The sequence below is a fragment of the Leopardus geoffroyi genome, chromosome A2 (assembly GCF_018350155.1).
Source record: "Leopardus geoffroyi isolate Oge1 chromosome A2, O.geoffroyi_Oge1_pat1.0, whole genome shotgun sequence".
NCBI classification, from domain to species: Eukaryota; Metazoa; Chordata; class Mammalia; order Carnivora; family Felidae; genus Leopardus; species Leopardus geoffroyi.
In genome coordinates this window covers 146,939,201-146,958,477 of record NC_059331.1, presented here as the reverse complement: position 1 = coordinate 146,958,477, position 19,277 = coordinate 146,939,201, and the positions used below count along the sequence as shown (strand labels likewise).

The following is a 19,277-nucleotide window of genomic DNA, read 5'->3' as shown; positions in this document are numbered from 1 at the left end:
TCTGTTCTTGTGCATGTAAATTTCTTTTTTCTTTTCTTTTCTTTTTTTTTTTTTTTAAATTAACACTTGGTCAACTTTGGTATGATAGTACAGCTTTGGGTGATGTTGCAAATCAAATACTATCGTGTACCCCAGCTGCTTAACTTCATCACATTCTTTAATCTAATGTGTGTCTGAAAGCTCCTGACAATGTTGGAAAGCTTTTATCCCAGAGGGGTGGTGGGGGAGGGGAAGCCGGAGTCCACTTTTGTCAAAATTCATTTTTATTAATAGAAAATAAACACTTATTCCAGTTTCAGTCGTTATACTTCAAGTTGCTAATAAAAAAAAAAAAGAATTTAAAATAATCACTCAATCATCCTGTTTTGACTAAGACAGTGAAGCTGTGGCTTAAAAAAAACGTATTCAGCACCATTTGCGCATAGGCCTTTCAGAATTTGTTCTTAAAGTTTCAGAACTTTCCTGTCTACAAAGTACAGGAATTACTGAGCTACGAGAGGAAGCTTCTCTAGGACAACCAACGAGAAGTTAAGTAATCGTCATAAAAGGAATCCATGTACATTCAGCACGGTAACTTGGACTATACAACGATCCCCTCCCCTCCAGCTCAGGAGGGACATGCTTCTAAGCACTGAGGTATGAAGAGTCAGACTGTTATTTGCTGTTAGAATTAGCTAATAACAGTAAATCTCTGGCAAGGATGCTACTGGTCCTTAACATCCTGTGATTTTAGGAAATTCTGTAAATAGTCTGGGTTTAATTCAATTTACTCAGAAATGAAACCTGTTGAATAAGGTTCACTACTCTGCCAGAGTATCTGCTGGTTTAGTATCCTTATAAAATACATATAATACGTGCAGGTAAATCATAGTATTAAAGTATACTTAGAATACTGCATATTCAAACCAAAACCTAGGTCAACAAAATGCCTATAATTAAAAGCAGCTGATGGAACGAAATCCAAAGTTATGACAAGGGAGACTCACTCTAAGCCGTGTTGCTTAGAGAAGTTATGAAAGCGTGTGCCCTTATGGCCATGTGAGGACAGGTAAGGAGACCCCCCTCTCCTCATTCTTTACCATAGGATTCCAATCGAGGATGGGCCAGAAATTAGCATTTCTAAATATTCCAGAAAAGTCCACAGAATCGTCAGAAAGACTTTCAAAATGTCTGTCTTTCTGAATCTGTGAGTAGTCATGCTCATCAGAATTTTCTGATAGCACAAAGACAAAGGCAAGTCCATACACTCGCTCAGATGTTAGAAGAATGGGAGGTGGACTGTTCGGGCCATCCTTAGCCAGAGCTTCCGTGGGCTTTTTACTATACGCTGATCACAAGTGAGTCAGGTGGACTTTTGTGAGAGAATAGCGTTTGGTGGCCAGGACCTCTTTTGGGCATTTCTAAGTGATGAATACACAACAGGTAAGGGAGCAGGGGAGGTAATACAGGGAAGCTACTCTTTCCAGCTCAGAAGGAGTTGATGAAGCCCATATATGCATTCAAGAAGCCCATGGGATCCTCTAGCTGTGGATAGTGGCTAATGTGGTCATCCAGAATCGACACTGTGGACCGCGGCAGCGTTTTCCTAGTGGAAGAGAACAGCATGTAGGTGAACTTGAGGCTGGAGGGAGGGGAGGGATGCAAGCCAGTGGGCAGCCCCAGTAAATGCCCTTATGGACATACCACACTGGAAGGAACCAACAAAGAGCTTATTCACCTTCTACTTTGGAATTGTATCTTAGGCGGGTAAACCTGCCAATTCCATTTATGACATAAGCAGACTAGTTCTTAACTGTTCATAACCCAACAGACAACAACTTGAAAATATAACACTTTGCAACACCTGCCCAGGCAGGAGGACTTCCAGCTCCTTAGAGAAGCATGAGGCAACAAACGAGCGGGCCATTCAGAAACTAACCGTCCAAGTAAAGATAACAAAAGGCCTTCCTTAACCCTGGCAGGAGATGGGGCGGGGCGGGGGGGGGGGGCATTCTGTTTAGAATTAAATGTACACTATTTACTACTGGGTTGTTTCTGCTAGGCCGTGTGAAGGTATGGGACAGTCTCATGTGACATAATCAAGATTTCATATTCCAACACCTTCTGAGTAAGTTAAGCACCTAGAGAAAATAACAACCAAGGAGAAGGCACTTTTCCACAGTGAACTCTTCTCAAGCTCTCCTTACAGTCCGCTCAGCTGAGGTCGAGGAGTTTTACAGTCAGACTAAAGCAAACATTTAAAACAGATCTACTTCCGTTCCTTGGTTCACATGACAGCTTTTTCTTACCTGTACACCTAGGAGTATGTGGTAGCCATGACAGTGAAAACAGGCCATGTAAATCAAGACAACGTAAACCTGAATTTTTTCATCTTTCCATTTACGAAAATAAGATTCCCCAATTCATCTTTTTACGTGTTTCCTAGATGAACAGCCAGTGAGGGCAGAGACAGTGGCTATCCTGTTCACCACTGTCACCAGGAACAAAACAAAGACCCCTGAGGGAGACTCACCTGTACAGCTCCAAAAACTCTGGATAGGGGTTTACGGGATCCAGTGGCCCATAGATAAAATGAACTAGGAAAGAGAAGAGGAATGAATTACTAAAGGTCTCAAATGTATTCTCCTACCCCTTCAAAAAAACTGTTTTTCCAGTCTTCATTGAGAAATAATGGACATACGTCACTATTTAAGTTTAAAGCATACAGCATGACGATTTGGTGTATGCATTTTGTGAAATGATTACTGAAACAAGTTAACATCTACCTCATATAGATACAATGAAAAAGAAAAAAAAATTCTTGTGATGAGAACTCTTAGGATCTACTCTCTCAACAACTTTCTTGTTGGCTATAGTCATTATGTTGTACATTACATCCCTAGTACTTACTCGTAAGTGGAAGTCTGTACATTTTGACTACTTTCCTCCAGCTTCTCCCTCACCCTACCTCTGGTAACCACGGATCCAATCTCTTGTCCTCTGAGTTTGGGGGAGTTTTTTTAAATGCCACAGTATGATCTCCGTAAGTGAGATCATACAATATCTGTCTTTCTGTCTGACTTCTCTCATTTAGCATAATGCCTTGTAGGTTCATCCACGTTGTCACAAATAGGAAGACTGCCTTATGGCTGAATAGTGCCCACTGTATACATACATATATATCACAACTTTTTTATCCATTCATTGATAGATGGACATGCAGGCTGTTTCCATGTCTTGGCTATCATAAACAACGCAGCTATGAACACAGGGGTGCAGAAACCTTTTCAAGTTAAGTGTTTTCATTTCCTCTGGATGTATTCCCAGGAGTGGAGTTGCCAGATCATTGGGTGGTTCTATTTTCATTTTTTGGAGGAGCCTCCATACTATTTTCCACCGTGGCCGTCCCCATTTACAATCCCACCACCACTGCACAAGGGCCCCCTTGCTTCCAAATCCACACCAACACTTACTGTCTCTTGTCTTTTTGCTGATGGCCATTCTAACAGGTGTGAGGTGATATCTCATTCTGGTTTTAATTTGCATTTTCCTAATGACTAGTGATGTTGAACTCTTTTCATGTGCCTGTTGGCCTTTCCTGTACCTTCTTTACAGAAGTATCTACTCGCATCCTTTGCCCAGTTTTTAATTGGCTTATTTGTTTCTTTGCTATTGAGTATACACATTCTTCATTCATTTTGGATATTAACCTCTTGTCAGATACATGGTTTGCAAACATTTTTCCCATTTGTTGATGGTTTCTTTACCTATACAGAGCTTTTTTAGTGTGATGAAGGTCCACTTGTTTATTTTTTGTTTCTAAATATCTTTTTAAAAAAATTTTTATGCTTAGGGGTGCCTGGGTGGCTCAGTCAGTTAAGCGGCCGACTCTTGACTTCGGCTTGGTTTGTGAGTTTGAGCCCCGTGTCGGGCTCTGTGCTCACTGCGTAGAGCCTGCTTCCAACCCTCTTTCTGGCCCTCTCCTGCGCAGGCTCTCCCTCCCTCTCTCTCAAAAACAAATGTTAAAACAAATTTTTTTTTAATTTTATGCTTAGAAAATCTAGCTTCTTTTAATGAGTAGGTTATAAGGAGCTCCCGGGAATAAGCCTAACACTTAGTCCACTTGGGACAGTTCTCCTGTACACAGCCATTCAGTCCCTCCTCCAGCTCTTCTGTGCCTGGACCAAGGGGACTAAGCCACACTGTGCATGTTCTCCTCCTATGAATCCAGGATACCATCATTATTTAGGTCTCTCTTCAGTTCTAACTGACCGCTGACGTTTTAAATCTTGGGCACCAGCTACTATGGATGAGACACTGCACTGAGTTTTTTCTTTTTAAGTCTATGAGAACGAACAGACACGTGAGCACAAAACACCTCCAGCCTCTCAATTAGTATCTAAACCGCCTTCTGTTGCGGCACTTCGGCATTTAACGTGGCAGCCGCTGACAAGGCCCAGCACGAGAGCCGGCCCAACTCCCACTCCTGACAGTGACCCCAACTACGTCTGCAGTGGCATCTCCCTGTTTTCCACACTTCACTCTACAACTCGTGTCACTGGTGTCCAGATGCTGGGAGTAGGGCCTGCCAGATTAAATAAGAGATGCCCAGTTAAATGTAATTTCAGGTAAGAAATGATTTTGGGGGGGGGGGGGTATAAAGATGTCAAAATACTGCAAAGCACATACTTATCCTAAAAAAGTACTTGCCGTTTATATGAAATTCAAATTTAGCTGGGTGTCTTGCATTTGTATTTGCTAAATCTGGCAATTATTTTAGCTCCATAGTCCCTCAGTATTCCTATCAAAACGTAATACAGAAATACTCACTGGGAATAGTTACAGAAGCAAGAGCTCCCACCCAGCGTCTTCTAAACTTCTTCCTCTGGTTGATGTACTGTAAGAGACTACAGGACAGATAAGTCAGCAAGAGTACGACAAGAAATCTTTACTGTTACAGGAATGCAAAGGCATCCTAAAATGAAAGCCGCGACATTCTCACTTGAACCGCGGCCTGAGGATGCTTTGTACAAGACAGAGAGCTCTCCCTCTCAGTCCCTGCTGCAATGGAAAAGGTACGAAAAAGCAAGAGACTTGTACCTTGAGAGGTGCTAGGCTCCTTTCACAACTATGATTAGACATTTTGAAGCATTTTAATATTAACAAAAAGCCCAAAGTAGGATTTGCTAAACTCAATTGGCCAGTTACTGATTTAGCATTAGAATTTGCCGCTGTTTATCCAAACTCTGTACCACATGGCTTCTGCTCAGGGCTCACTATTCTCCACTTCTTTCGTCTCAGCGCAGGACTTTCTCGTTTGCCTCACAGACCATAACGGACGCCCTCGGGAGAGGGAACAAGCTAGCAAGGAACAGAAGGAGGAATCCCACAGCTTTCCCCACTTTCCAAAAACAGAGCTTCTCTGGAAGCCAAAACAAAGTGCTTTTTCTTACCTGTCGATGACTAAGTTTCCGTCATTGTTGCGGATCCCTGCCCACATGTCCCACAGCTCACTCTCAGAGGGGCGGGTGTACGGCCCAAAGACTGGGGTGAGACTGAAAGAGCCCGAAAGAGCAGAAAGACGCAGGTGAATGTTAAAGAATCCAGAATGTTAAATATGACTGGAACCTCACAGGTCACAGAGTCTGACCCTTAACTGATTTGTGAATTCCTTCTACCACTTCCCTGGCAAATGGCCAACATCTATCTTTTAAAATATCAAACCCTGGCCCAGAATTTTAATGGCAACTTTTCACTACATTGTTCCCAGGCTATGGCGAATCAATAATGACTTACCCTCGGGAGAATACAAAGAAGTTCATCAATCGTGTCAGGATGGGTGACAGCACGCCTCCATCTTTGAGGAGCTGTAGGTAAAGAGGTAAAAATCAGGAATTTGGAGAAAGAAAACCACTAACCAGGACAGAAGTTTCATATTAGGAATTTAAAAAGGACTTAAGCCAAATGTCCTTCTACTGAAACACTTCCTTACTGGCTTTTCACTTCTTGTTTTGCCTACCTGCTCTCTCACGGAAGGCAGACCTATTTGTGGTTCCCTTTAAGATTACCTTTCTACGCTCCACTGAATCCCTAAGATTTCTAACTGATGTATTCAACGTTAGGATCTGATCTGTTCAGACAACATGCTAATGACACAGATCTCTAGATAGCTGTATTTCTCCAAGTATTTGTTGATCTCTTCTTCTCAGAAAGGAGGCTTTACCTAGAAACTGCTTCCATTGCTGTATCTGCGGATACAGAAGGAAAAAACTAACTTTACTCATGTAAATTCCTGAGGAGAGCATTTTAACTACAGCCCATTCCAGCAGGTATGGCCCTTATAAAGGTCCTAGCATTATTTATGTTGGTATAAATCTTAAAAACTCAAGATTTTGGGGGCGCCTGGGTGGCTCAGTCGGTTAAGCGGCCGACTTCGGCTCAGGTCATGATCTTGCGGTCCGTGAGTTTGAGCCCCGCGTCGGGCTCTGTGCTGACAGCTCAGAGCCTGGAGCCTGTTTCGGATTCTGTGTCTCCCTCTCTCTGACCCTCCCCCGTTCATGCTCTGTCTGTCTCAAAAATAAATAAACGTTAAAAAAAAAAAAAAAAACACTCAAAATTTTGTCACTGGAGTAGCCAACCTTTTGGAGTAGGAGAGGACGGTGAGTCTCAGGAAATATACCTATAGGAGAAGAAGAGACTCATGTTAGTTATTTACCAACAATTTTAAGTCAAACACAGGCTCATTATCGGAGACTATCTCCCAATTTACTGTCACATTTGGGGCCTTTATTGCCAGAAACGATAAAATAAACAAAACTTAGTTCTTTCATCTGATTATTTCTCCAGGGAATTCTCTGTTTAACAGGTCAGATTCTGTCCTGCTGGGATTACTTTCCCCATTGTAAGAGTAGAGAAACAGGGGAAAGCTAATGTATGTGATCATCCATAATGCTGACTGAGCCTGACTTCCCTCGGCCTTTCTTTCCATTCTTCACAGTACCTAGTATTGTTAGTGATTTGGGCTACAAAAGAAACCAGTGGTTTTTTTCAGGAACTGTAGGTCCCTGGGGGAGGGGGGGGGGGGGAGGGCGGGCGGCGGGGAACCAAAAAACCTAGAGTTTCCTTTTCCATTTTTCTCCAGAGTCAATGAGAGAAAGCCATGAGCATCACTGATAAAGGGAGAGACTCCCGTCCGAATCTGCCCTTATGGTATTCAGGGGACATCTGGATATTCATGGACTTACAAGTCAGGCTCAATGGCACACAAGGAAAAAGAACCCTCTCCAAAAGATTTAAGCAAAGGCTCAATAATTTCTAAGTGAAACCTGGCATTACCATCAATTAAGAGTTTTTGGGGGGCGCTAGGGTGGCTCAGTCAGTTGAGCATCTGACTCTGGATTTCAGCTCAGGTCATGATCTCACCGTTTGTGAGATGGAGCTCTGCACTGTCAACCACGGAGCCTGCTTGGGGTTCTCTTTCCAAAATAAATAAAAATAAACATTTTTTGAAAGATTAAGAGTTTCTGGAACAAACCACAGGGTATCAGAAGCGCCTGTGGTTTCATCACGACTATCTGCATAACCCACTGCAGTTGCTGCAGCGAGTGCTCTCCTCACGACCAACCGTGGTTGTTGCTAGACCTACCCACAGATCTTGCTGCGCGACGCATTTACAAAGAAACACGTGTTACTGTAACGCAGCTTTTTATTAGCTGTTTGTCGATACGAGCAGTTTCTTTCGTGATCCTATTTGTTTTCTTTTTTTAAAAACATTCTGAGAAAGAGTCGATGAATCTCATTAGAGATTTCGTAGTTCGTGGCATAAGAAAGGTCAAGATCCTCTGGTGTAATTATGTCTGCCTGCAATATCATGAGATTACTGTTTAGATGTCGACATGATATCTACGTGTGGCCCTTTGAGGCGACACCCCACTTTCCACCCACCACCACAGCAGTTACCTCCATTTGACAGACAGAGACTCTTTATGGTAAGCCGACCAGATCGATTCTGCTTGAACCTAGAAATGGGTGAGGGAAACACACATCTAACTCAGTGGACACACACCAATGCAGCAGCTGAAGACAAACTCCCAAGAGGGAAAAGGACTAGAAAGAAGCCAGGAACAATTTATTTTTCCCAGCATTTTAAACCAGTGATACCTGTGAGCAGTACTGAAGTCTACGACCTCACTGACCTATAGAGCAGCTCCTGAGCAACGATATCTCCATAGTCATGAGACAAAAGGTTGATCCTGTGGTTCTGGAGCCCCAGGTGCCGCAAAAGTGCCTCCACAATGCTGGCCTGCTCAAATATGGAATAGTGATGTGGTCTCTAAGGAGAAGAAAGCCCAGATATACAGGATGACGTCATGAGTGCTGATCTGTCTGCCAGCCTGACCCTCTGTTGTCATCCAACACCACCCCTCCACCAAAAAAAACACTGGTCCCATCTAGGTGCCGCTTACCGGTTTGTCACTGAAGCCAAAGCCCAAGAAATCAAGGGCGATCACGCGATGAAACCTTAGGGTCAGACCTTCCCAAATCTACAAGAACGAAAAAGAGGATCTGGATTTTGTAATCCTGCGCTCCTCCAACCTACAGTACAAGAGCTTCATCCCCATCTTGACTTAACAAACAGACTTTGATAAAAAATCTCATGAAACTACCACAGGCCCACAGATGATCCTCTTGGTTTACTCGTAATCTCCATTCAGGGAAAAACTCGAGCATTTTTAACTTGTCAATGATCCTTTCCAGATCACCCAAGGGTTTTTTACTCTCTTACAGTAAATGAGAAACAGTTCTACATTTAATCCTGTTTTATTAAGCAATTCAAATAGCTAAGAACCTTGCAGTCCTGATAACACAGTCCTTGATTTCGGATTTTTAAAGATATAGTAGGATCTAGAAATCTGATTTCTTTACCTTGTACCAATCATAGCTGGATGTTGGAAAGCCATGCAAAAGCACAACTATCTCAGGACTTCCAACCACACCCACAGAGTCTGGGAAAAAGGAAAGAAATCAGTTAGGCTGGCTGCCTTAAAAAATAATCTTGAAAATATTAAAAGCTACATAATCTGGTATAAAGGACAAGAAACCCTGCCTAAATTAATGAAATAAAAATAAATTCATTTTTAAAATGCAAGCTTACTGCTTTACGTAAAAACAGGCATTTGATGATTTTCTTTTCATCTGTATATTAAAAACTTGTCAATAGCACACTTTATATGAAAATACTTGAAGGCGATCTGCTTAATTTCACTTAGATTTTTTTAAAGTATTTCCCCATTTCTTTATATTACCAACATGTAAATTGTTTTTCACAGTAAAAAGTAAACTTGCACAGTTCGAAGTATACAGTCACAACATAAACACTACAGGTTTTTTGTACCTTATTAATGGCCTCACAAAAATTCTCTGAAATATAGCAACTCTTCCTCAACCTGGTGAACACCTTAGTTTATTCTATTTGCCCAGCACTTTTATTTCCCCCAGGGGAGACCCAATCCAGTATCAAAAGCATACTGCTCAAACTATTAAAAGTTCTAACAAGTATAAAAAAATATTAACACAGACATGAACATTTTCTAATGCACAGGCATCTTTTAAATTAGTCAAACATTTAAACAGTGAAAGGTCTTGTTAAAAGTATTAGATTAAAACGGACACATTCATACATACTGCCAGTGGCATGAGATTTGAGAAGGTTTGCAAAAATAATTTAATCAAAAGCAATTAAAAATATTCTTGAGAATTAAAGAAAAATTCTTGAGAGTCCATGCAAATAAAATCATTCCATTTGCAAGTAGTATAGTTTGAAAATATATGGAAAAAATAAATATGTTAAACATATACATGAAGATTTCCCTTCAACATTGACTATGTGAGACATTAAAAAACTAGAAACAATTAAATGACCGGTATAGAGGAAATTATATACTTACTTAATTGAATACAGCAAATGAGAGGAGGTCAGGAGCAATAATGAAAAACGGTTTATGACAAACATTTTTCGTTATTGCTCTTGACCCCCGCCCAAAAGAAATCTTTCCCAATCTTGTTTCACAATTTCTTTACCTATAAAAGGGGTTAATAGCGCCTATATCCAAGTACTGTTGTAAAGATTAAACGAAATAATGGAGATTGAAAACCTAATCCAATGACTAGCATATGATAATTACTTGACAAGTAGCAGTCATAACAATTATCATCAGCAAATTAATTTATACAAGGGTATAAGGCTTAAATCGCATTTAGTTATGCATGCAACAAATAATCTTTATAGAACACAATAAAATGAAATCAGGGACGGAGGGAAACAGAACCAACGGTAGGTCTGCTGAATACCGTTTATATTACCCGACACTAGGGGCGCTTAAAAGAGAAAACCAGTATCTATCAATACAAACGAGGCTATGAAGAAAAATTATACTGAAAAGTCAGTTCTACAGAAATTGAAATTAATTCCACCGCCCCCCCCCCCCCCCCAGCAGTTTTCTTTAAGCTTCCCTGCTATGGAGTTAATGAGGGGAATTAGTTCATTCCTTCAAGCACACTGCCCAGAAAATGGGGCTTTTCTCCACCATCACTGAAGGGCAACAGAGACCAATGGACACAAAATGAGTACCTCAGTGGGACCTATGGGATCTGTACACGCGGGGGGCTCCAACGGCCCTCGCCTTACCTTGGTAGAAGATGCGCAGTCCCTTGTAGGTGAAAAATTTGCCTGACGACTTCCAGGAGTGAAGGGCAGGGGAAAGCTGGGGGGGTGGGATATGCAGGTAGGCCGCAAGCAGGGGCACGGCCAGCAGACCCACCTGCACCCACCACTCCCTCATCCTGTAGGAAAACCAGAGACCCGAGGTAAGCAGTCGGACGAACCGCACATGCTTCAACAAGCCCCAAATCGGTAAGATGGGGTGGGAAAACTCTGTACCGTGCAGCGACCGCCTGGCCCTCCATATGACGCACGGCAGAAAGTTTACCCAGAAGAACGTAAGCACACCTCTGCCTGCTACGCAGTCACCATAACTGCTCACCATTCTAGGAAAAAATATATTATTTTAATACGTAATCTTCCCCCTCTCCTTCCCACTTTGATCCCTCAGTGTGCTTCTCCTTCCTCCCATTGTGCTTTTCCCCAGACGAGAAGAGGTTTTTTTTATGTGAAGTCAAAAGAAGTATTGTGCCCCTTTTCACTGGCTTTTATCAAAGGTTCCCCAGAAAACAGTAATGATTTCCTTCATATTAAGCTCTACCCCCCCCCCAACGAGTAAACTGTTATATAGATACACAGATGTAGTTTTTTACTAATGATTTTTTAAAAAGCATGTCGTAGTATCCTCTGTCCTTAAAGCAGAGAGCCGTTTTTATTTTTTTTTAATATTTATCAATTCTCTGACCGCAGTGAAGCCCCACTTGGTACTGCTCTCTCGATCTGTGCTGAGAAACGGCTCCAGGTAAACCGTCTGTGAACGTAGGACCCTCGGTGCACTGCGTATTCCAACATAAGCAGCTTTGTCATGACCCACAGTATCTAATCTCCTGAGAGCTCAGGGCAGGAGATTATATTTCTGCTCTACTGGGCAGACTCTTGAGGAAGCTCCCATTTATTTAATTTTTTAGGACTGCTACCTCCCACCCTGCACACACCTCAAAAAAAAAAAAAAGAAAAAAAAGGCAGAGCTCATCCCCAACATCTGGAAATTGCTTTGGTCTCTGGAAAGAAAGGGCTGGCTTGCATACCCAACCTTCTCATGCCCAGGACTTCAAAGGTCCAGGTCAGTCTATCCACAATGATGAGTGCTCAACGGGAATTAGAAATAGTTCTCTCTGTTTCTAGCGTATGACCTCGAATAGTCACCAGGGAAAGAATTAGCAGTAGAATGGAAGGTCTCTCAAAATAACCAGATTGGAAATACTTTCTAAAACTAAAGTAAGAGTTGTCAAGAAAACAGAGCTTACAAATTAGGGAACCCAACTGTTAAAGCCCCGCTGGAGACAGCTTTGTGCGAGTACACATACCCTTCCACCAATATTACCTGTAGACTGGACACAACCCCTACCCATCACAAACTGATCCAACTCACAAAATACTTTTTTTTTTTTTTAACTCTAAAACAAATAAATAAGACTGTGGTTCCACAGTGGTTAAAAAAAAAATCCCTTAAAAAATCTGAGCAGCATCTCTCTTTTTTAGGCATCACTTAGGGCACTCTTTTTTTTTTTTTCTTCCTCCAAAGTAGCTGTCCATAAAACAGACCCAATGTTTTGGTTGCACCTTTCAAGTTAATATTATGATTCCAAAAAGTGCCCGCAAACATGATAATTATTATCACAATTTTCACCCCCTAATACTGGCAGGCTACATCCCAGTACCTCCTTGAAAAATGAGATGACAAAAGGCATCAGGTTTAGCTATCATTAGCTATCATCTGTCCTGTACTTCAGCTCATACATTTCATCACCGCCACCCCCCCCCCCCCCCCACCAGCCGCCCCAACCTGGGCTTCTTCATCTCATTCATTCAGGGGTTTCAGCAGACGCATATCTGCAATGACTCAGCACAGAGCCAGGGAGGGGCTACTAGAGGAGCAAGCAGAAGGCTGCAGGGGGCGGGGGACAACGACTGTATACTTTCCACTCCCGGACACCTCCACCCTCTACACCTCCTCTTTTACTCCAAGAAAGGAAAGAGGCAACCTTTCAGGAAGCCGTTTTCTGGTTTCATACCTCCGTAAAAATGCCTCTAACAACATTTTAGGATTTTTAGCAGGGAAACAATCTGGCAGTCAGTAGCCAAAACGGGTTAAACATCTTTTGACCAAAATCCCCATTACTTAATGAGCCACGAGTCAAAAGTATAAATCCTGCAAACCCCAGGAGCAAACCTTCTGGAAATTAATAACCTCTACAAGCCTTGAATTCTTCGTCTCATAAAGAGGAAAAAATACATTTAAAACCACCAAATTTGCCACCTTACGGCATCGCGCTGAGACTGTGAACTACTGTGTAAACCAATGCAAACAATTCACGTGTAACATTAGGACAGTTTGGTCAAGTAATCATTTTCGCTTGGCTTCTCATTACTGAAATCCGAAAAATACTTACGCCTCGGTGATACGGTACTGCAAGTTCTAGTCACACCTACGCAGTAACTCACGCCACAGCGATACCAGGGTCTTCAAATCCTAAGTCGCGCCACAACGATACCGGGGTCTAGAAATCCCAAATTGCGCCACAGCAATACCAGGGTCTCGAAATTCTAAATTGCGCCGAGATGATGCGGGGGTCTAGAAATCTTAAATCGCGCCAGGGTGACGCCGGGGTCTAAAAATCCTAAATCACGCCAAGGCGACACCAGGGTCTAGACGTTCTAAATCGCGCCAGAGCAATGCCCGGTTTCAAAATCCTAAATCGCATCTGAGCCATACCAAGACCTAGAGCGCCAATCGCGCCAGAGCGATGCCGGGGTCTAAAAATCCCAGAGTCTTAGGGTAAAGCCGGGGTCTAAAAACCCTGAATCGCCCTAGGGCGATGCCGCGGTCTAGAAATCTTAAATTGCGCCAGGGTGACGCTGAGGTCTAGAAGTCTTAAATCCCGCCAGGGTGACGCCGGGGTCCCCAAATCCTAAATGACGCCATGGCAACGTTGGGGTCTAGAAATCCTAAATCGAATCCGAGCGATACCAGGGTCTAGAAATACCAAATCTGGGAGATCTCCAGCCCTGCACATTCTACTGCGTACAGGAGTGACATCCCCTCCCAAGTAGGCAGACAGGGCTCAGAGGACAGGCAGGCGCGCCACCCCGCCCCCCGCCACCAGCTCGGGTGGGGTCTTCCCTCACGGGAGTCGAGGTCCGGCAACCCCGGCACGGACACGCACATCCCCACCAGCTGGCCCGCACCCTCTCCGGGACGGCGGCTTTGAGCCAGCCACACCCCCTCGCGCCGGCCGCGCGCACCCACCTGCGGAGGCGATCTCGGCGCACCATGGCCGCGTCTTATCCCATGCCGCCCGGCACACGGGATTGGAGCACCGGGCGCCGCAGCACCCGCGGCAGGCCAGGGCCGGCCGGCAGCAAGGCACAGCCTACAGCCCGCGAGGGCGGCGCCGGCCGCGGCAAGCAGCGAGCGGCCACCCGGGAGTGCGCTGCGGCACTGCCCGAGGCGCGGCTGCCGCAGAGGAAGGACGGAGAAGCGCTGGTTGCCGCGGCAGTGCCGAGCGAGTGGGCACCGACTTTTAGAGCCCACCCGCGCCCCGCCCCTGGTCCGCCCACCGCGCCGCAGTGCCCCTCCCGCCGCAGCCAACGCCTCTCCCCACCAGCCCTCCCCGCAGCCCTGCCGCCGCCGCAGGGATGGAACTTTCTCCTCACGGCAGCTCCTCTAGGGGGCACCTTTAGGGTTGTCGACCCCGCCAGCGCTCCACTGCTCCTTCACAAGGCCCCCCCCCCCCAACTCTGAGCTCCAGGTTCCGCAGCAGAAATTCTCCTCTGGCGAGTTAACGCCACAGGAAAAGGCAGACTCTGAAACCCGAACATACACCCCCACCCGTGGACCACCACCCACAGGTTCCCCAACCCCAGAGGTGGCCACTCGACCTCAGGTGTGGTGGGGCTCAGGGTGGCCAGCTGTGGCGCCTGCTCTCGGTCTATACCACGCCCGAGGCATGGGTTCCGTCCAAAGCAGTGGTCTTCGAGTGCTCCACACCTCGCAGGTCCCGAGCTGTGGGTAACCACCAAGGACACAACCGAATGTCTAGGAAACAATAAGCTCTGCTGGACCTCCTACCAATCTCATCAGCTAATTCGGGGGGGGGGGGGGGTGGCTAGGAAGCAAAAAGGGCAAAACTTGGGGAAAAGTCTGGGTTCTCTCGCTCAACCACGGCCATGGCCGCGGCGCCAGGCACGTTTCCTTTGCAGCAGCGCTACGTGGTCCGCATGCCAGAGCCCCGCCGCAGCCCTCTCTCGGCACCCGCTCCCAGCCAAGGGCCGGTACAGCACCAGAAATAATGATCTTCGCATTTATGCGACTAAAACTCCCCTTTTTTAGAATGCCGACTGAATCACAACGCAAGGGCGCCAGTGGTACGGGAGAGAAGGAAGGAATTTTTTTCTTCATCGATAATCCTTTAAAAGGCATATATTATGCCTTTGAAAAGAAAAGTGTAGAGAATCACAGTGTCTGTGTTCATTTTCTGGCTGTAAACTTAAACTCTGACGAACGCACGCGGGCTGCGAGCGAGCCAGGCAGCCCAAGCAGTGCCGGCTCCCTCCAGCGGGGGCGCTGCAGGCCTCTCTTTCCACTCGCACCCGCCCGCGCAGGCCGTTCCGCGGCAGACAGCGCAGGCAAGCACACGAATCGCTAAAGGCCAGTCCCGCCGACCCCGGCCAAGCCCACCCGGCACCTAACATTGCACAGGGAGCCAGGGGCCGCCAGCCAGCCGTAGGAGGAACCACCACGTATGGGCTATCATCGAAACATGTGGCGCAACCCAGGGTACATTTCTAGTGGGGTCCGATTAACAGGGTCGTGAAAGGGACCTACAATGCGCGCTAAGCGCCGGAAATACGGAGATGAATGCGAAATGGCCCCTGCCACAAGATGCTGACCATCCGGCGGGGAAGACAGACAAGAACTGATGCTGCTTAAATCTTCCCTTTCAGTTCCTGGCAACATTTTTTGACAGGTTGGCCCCCTCCCCCTAACATGGAAGGCCCTTAAAGGCCAAGCCCAAGTATTATTCACCTTTTGTATCCCCGGAGCCCGCCACAGTGCCAGCCACAAAGCAGGCCCCTAATAAATACTGCATGAATAAGTACAAGAATTTGAGGGCGCACAGGGGAGGAAGTAATTAAGGGGAGGGGGGCGGGTAGTCTTGAATGATGAATAGACATTTACCAGAGAGACAAAGAGCATTCCAACCAGAGGGGACGGCATTTGCAAAGCACCGGAGGCGCAGGACCGCACAACCTTTGGGGGAAAGCTGCAAGTCCTTTAGGCCTGGTGCCGACAGGCAAAAAATTAGGCTACAAAGAGTATTTCATCCTAAGGAGTTCGGAATTTGCCCAAAAGAAAATGAGAAGCCACAGATGGATGTAAACCCTTTATGGCTTTAATTGGTTACTCACCAAAATATAAATTACTCTCTTGAAAAGTAGAGGATTACCTATTTTAACTACCACCTTTTAAGGACTGAATTAATTACTTAGCAAAATTTAAATCAGTCAACGGAGTAAAGGTTTTCCCATTTTAATGAAGACAACAGTAACAACCTTTGCATTATTTTCTTTTCGTATTTGTCGTCCATAGAACCGTGGAGCCCCACAGATTCCACACTTTCACTCTCACCACACCAGAAGCACCAGCACCCAAGATGAAGGCGGTTTTGTATTTAATGAACTGAATGCTCACAAAGGATCTTATTCTGAAAGCCACAGAACAAGTGGGCAGATAGGAGAAACTGTTGGGGGGAGGGGTGAAGAGGGGACCAAAGATGCTCTCGAAGGCAACAGGAATTCTAAATCGGGCACTCAAGGGAAACGCTCCTGGACAGAGTGGCTAGGAAAAGCTTCCACGGGGAAGGAGGAATCGAGGGTTGAGGACTTCAAACCCGGAACTTGCTTAGGCGAAGAAAACATTCCCATTCGGAAGACCCTCCAGTGCAGAGACAAGGAATCTGAACATGCAGAGGGTACTATGAGAGATCGGCTTGGCTCAAGCTGGGAACTGGCTTTCCAAAGTTGAGGGAGAAAATGCTAGCGATAATGCCCCAGGAGCCAAAGGGTTAATGAATTTCCTAAATGTGCCTGACTTACTTCCAGAAAGAAGCTTCCTCCACCAGGGAGAATCTGGCTCAAGGTAAAAAACAGTCCAAGCGTCTGAGAAAACATGTAACCGTACATAAATCCAAAGTCTGCCTCCGGCTTGCTCTCGGTACACCCTTTCCGTTCTTGGATGCAGACAACACACTCGACCGACATCCCATGCAGCGCACTCCCTTGACCAGTAGCTTATCATGCACTCCTGTCACATTCCAGCTCTAAGATGGTCCCACATAATAAGTCCTCGGTTTGTGCAAAAAATAGTGCGGAACACTCAGCATTCATTGTGCAACAGCGGTGTGAGATCAGCAGGGCTGGCACCGAAAGTTCAATACTCGTATTTTTCTAACCCCAGTCTGAGACCTATACTATGACAGGCACAAGGCTATTTCTGTAGACAACGAGACAGAACTGGGACTGCCACTTTGAAGAGCCACCTATAATTATCGATTCATATAAATGGAGGAAGTTCAACATGGGAGAAATTTGGTCGAACAGCAGCACATATTAGAGACTTAGGGCTTTAGGTGACAGTCAATCAATGTGATATGGCTCAAAAAATGCCACTGTAGATTGCAGAATGTAATTAGAGAAGTACCCGGGATGAACTAATCCTCCTCTATTTTGCTAGTTAGACTTCACAGAAAGTATTTCATTCTGTTTTACAAAGCAATTTAAGAGACCCATAAACAGGAGTGCGTTCAGAGAGGATCACCTAAAATGCATTACAAATTATGTCACTGAAGGCATAGCCGCTCTCGTATTTTAAGCATGGATCTTCACCAGTTTATCCCTAATCCTTACAATAACTCAGTGAGATGACTATTTTCGTCCACATCTCGCAGAGAAAGATACAGCGGCTCACAGCACTGAGTGTTAGTATGTAAAGGACTGGGAACTGAACACAGATGTGTCTGGCTCCAAAGCTGGCGTTCTTTCCACCACCCCACACTGCCTCCCTGTTTAAAATAACTGGGCATGTTCAGTTGGAAGAAAAGAAGCCTTGTGGAGTGAGTGGAAGAAGGAAATGTGTTAGCAGTCCTCAAATATTTGTGGAAGCAGCATTAGACATTTTATTCTGTATGGCTCCAACGAGTGCAAATTGTAGAGAAACAGATGTCGATTCAACATAAAGAATTTTCCAACAGTCAGGTCTGTCTAGGGAGACTGAGTGGCTCAGCCATTTGGGGACGTGACAGGTCCCTCATCACTAGGGGCCGGGTAATCCTGTGGCAGGTATGCAAGCTCTGGAAGAATGCACGAATGACCTTTAAGGTTTTCTCCCACCTAACAGGAAACTAAGGATCAGAGAGGTATTGGAACCTGGCCAGGGTGACCCTTCTCCGGAAGGGTCAAATCCACGACTAGGTCTTCCCTAGCTGTCCCTCAGGCCACCACTCTTTGTACAACGTGATGTTTCAAGCAGAGGGCAAGACAAATTGAAGAAATTCTCAACACAGTTACATCAACCGCCCTCTCAGCCAAACTTAATCAATACATCCCCAGAGTGACTGGTTTTTTTCCCTCTTCGGGCTCATGTCTGGGTAAAAGTCTTTGGCTGCAGAAAGTTCAAAAGATGTGGTGGAGAAGCATCAAGGTGAATAATCCGTTAGCCAGATAAAACGAACCTAAGTGACAGACAGCTGTTTCTATAGATTACCATGTCACTGGGCACCCCTAAAGTATCTTTACACACCTCTGTATCACTCCCATAATCCCACACCTGGCGCTGTTCCACTCGTCCGTATCTACAGTCCATCTTCCACACTCACACGGATACGTAGGTTGCAGGATTCCAAATAAAATGGTCTCTTGCATTTTTACAGCTCTTTGCCTTCCACGTATATTATTATCTCATCTGATGCTCACCACAGCCCTCTAAGGAAAACAGCTACCTTCTTTCATACAGACAAGCAATTTCCTAGCTGCCTGGGGAAGAGGCGACTGCCACACGTCACTGTTTTCTTTTTTTCTTTTTTTTTTTTAAACCACTTTCCACATTAGATTATTCCCCCAGCCTGGATGAGTCAACCCAGAGGCAGGTGTTTCGCTTTTCCTCCATTGCTATCAGCACCTCACACCTTCCTCAGCTGTCCTCCCCCACCAGGCCCTCCAGTGCCCCCCACCCACACCACTCCTGCAGCGCTTCCTCCCGAGTCCCGAGTCCCTGAGTCCCCTTACGACGACCACCACACCCGCCTGGCACCGCCCAGGCGGTGGCTCCAACTCCCGGGGCAAACCCCCCTCACGGCGCCCGGTGGCCGCGTCCCCGCACCCCACACTCGCCCAGGCCCGTGTGGCTGCCACCTTCCCGACCACGACCACTACGGCTGTCCCCCGAGTGGGAAGGTACAGCACCCCCCACCCCACCCCCCACCCCCGCGCCGAAAAATTCGAGTCCGGGTTCCCTGGAGGGGCGGTCAAGCCGACTGATGTTGTAAGGGGAGTCACGCCTGGGGGCGAGGGTTGGGGG

The 19,277-nt window shown here is 45.7% G+C and overlaps 1 protein-coding gene and 2 long non-coding RNA genes across 6 annotated transcripts; 2 read left to right on the top strand and 1 right to left on the bottom strand.

The window, feature by feature from the left end:
* Positions 1 to 7: 7 nt before the first annotated feature.
* Positions 8 to 14,249, bottom strand: MEST. Of its 4 annotated transcripts, none has more exons than XM_045495664.1 (13): positions 13,950 to 14,197; positions 10,919 to 11,025; positions 10,667 to 10,821; positions 8,905 to 8,984; positions 8,445 to 8,522; positions 8,175 to 8,311; positions 7,939 to 7,997; positions 6,618 to 6,658; positions 5,776 to 5,846; positions 5,433 to 5,534; positions 4,810 to 4,886; positions 2,513 to 2,576; positions 8 to 1,585 (listed from the first exon to the last, which is right to left on the bottom strand). In XM_045495664.1, the coding sequence occupies exons 2-13, from the start codon at positions 10,942 to 10,944 to the stop codon at positions 1,468 to 1,470; spliced, it is 1,008 nt and encodes a 335-aa protein (XP_045351620.1). In that variant the 5' UTR covers positions 10,945 to 11,025; positions 13,950 to 14,197; the 3' UTR covers positions 8 to 1,467. The 4 variants fall into 4 exon arrangements, 3 of the variants coding, with proteins under 3 accessions (XP_045351620.1, XP_045351619.1, XP_045351618.1); XM_045495663.1 differs by lacking the exon at positions 13,950 to 14,197 and adding an exon at positions 11,385 to 11,616; XR_006716529.1 differs by lacking the exon at positions 10,919 to 11,025 and adding an exon at positions 4,486 to 4,564 and having other exon boundaries at positions 1,538 to 1,585; positions 13,950 to 14,200.
* LOC123606876 lies at positions 1,581 to 5,439 on the top strand. Its single transcript, XR_006716532.1, has 3 exons — positions 1,581 to 1,925; positions 4,940 to 5,087; positions 5,281 to 5,439. It is a non-coding gene; the product is annotated as an uncharacterized LOC123606876 (long non-coding RNA).
* A 1,073-nt stretch (positions 14,250 to 15,322) lies between the features above and the next one.
* On the top strand, positions 15,323 to 18,629 carry LOC123606877. Its single transcript, XR_006716533.1, has 2 exons — positions 15,323 to 15,669; positions 16,293 to 18,629. It is a non-coding gene; the product is annotated as an uncharacterized LOC123606877 (long non-coding RNA).
* The last annotated feature ends 648 nt before the right edge of the window (positions 18,630 to 19,277 follow it).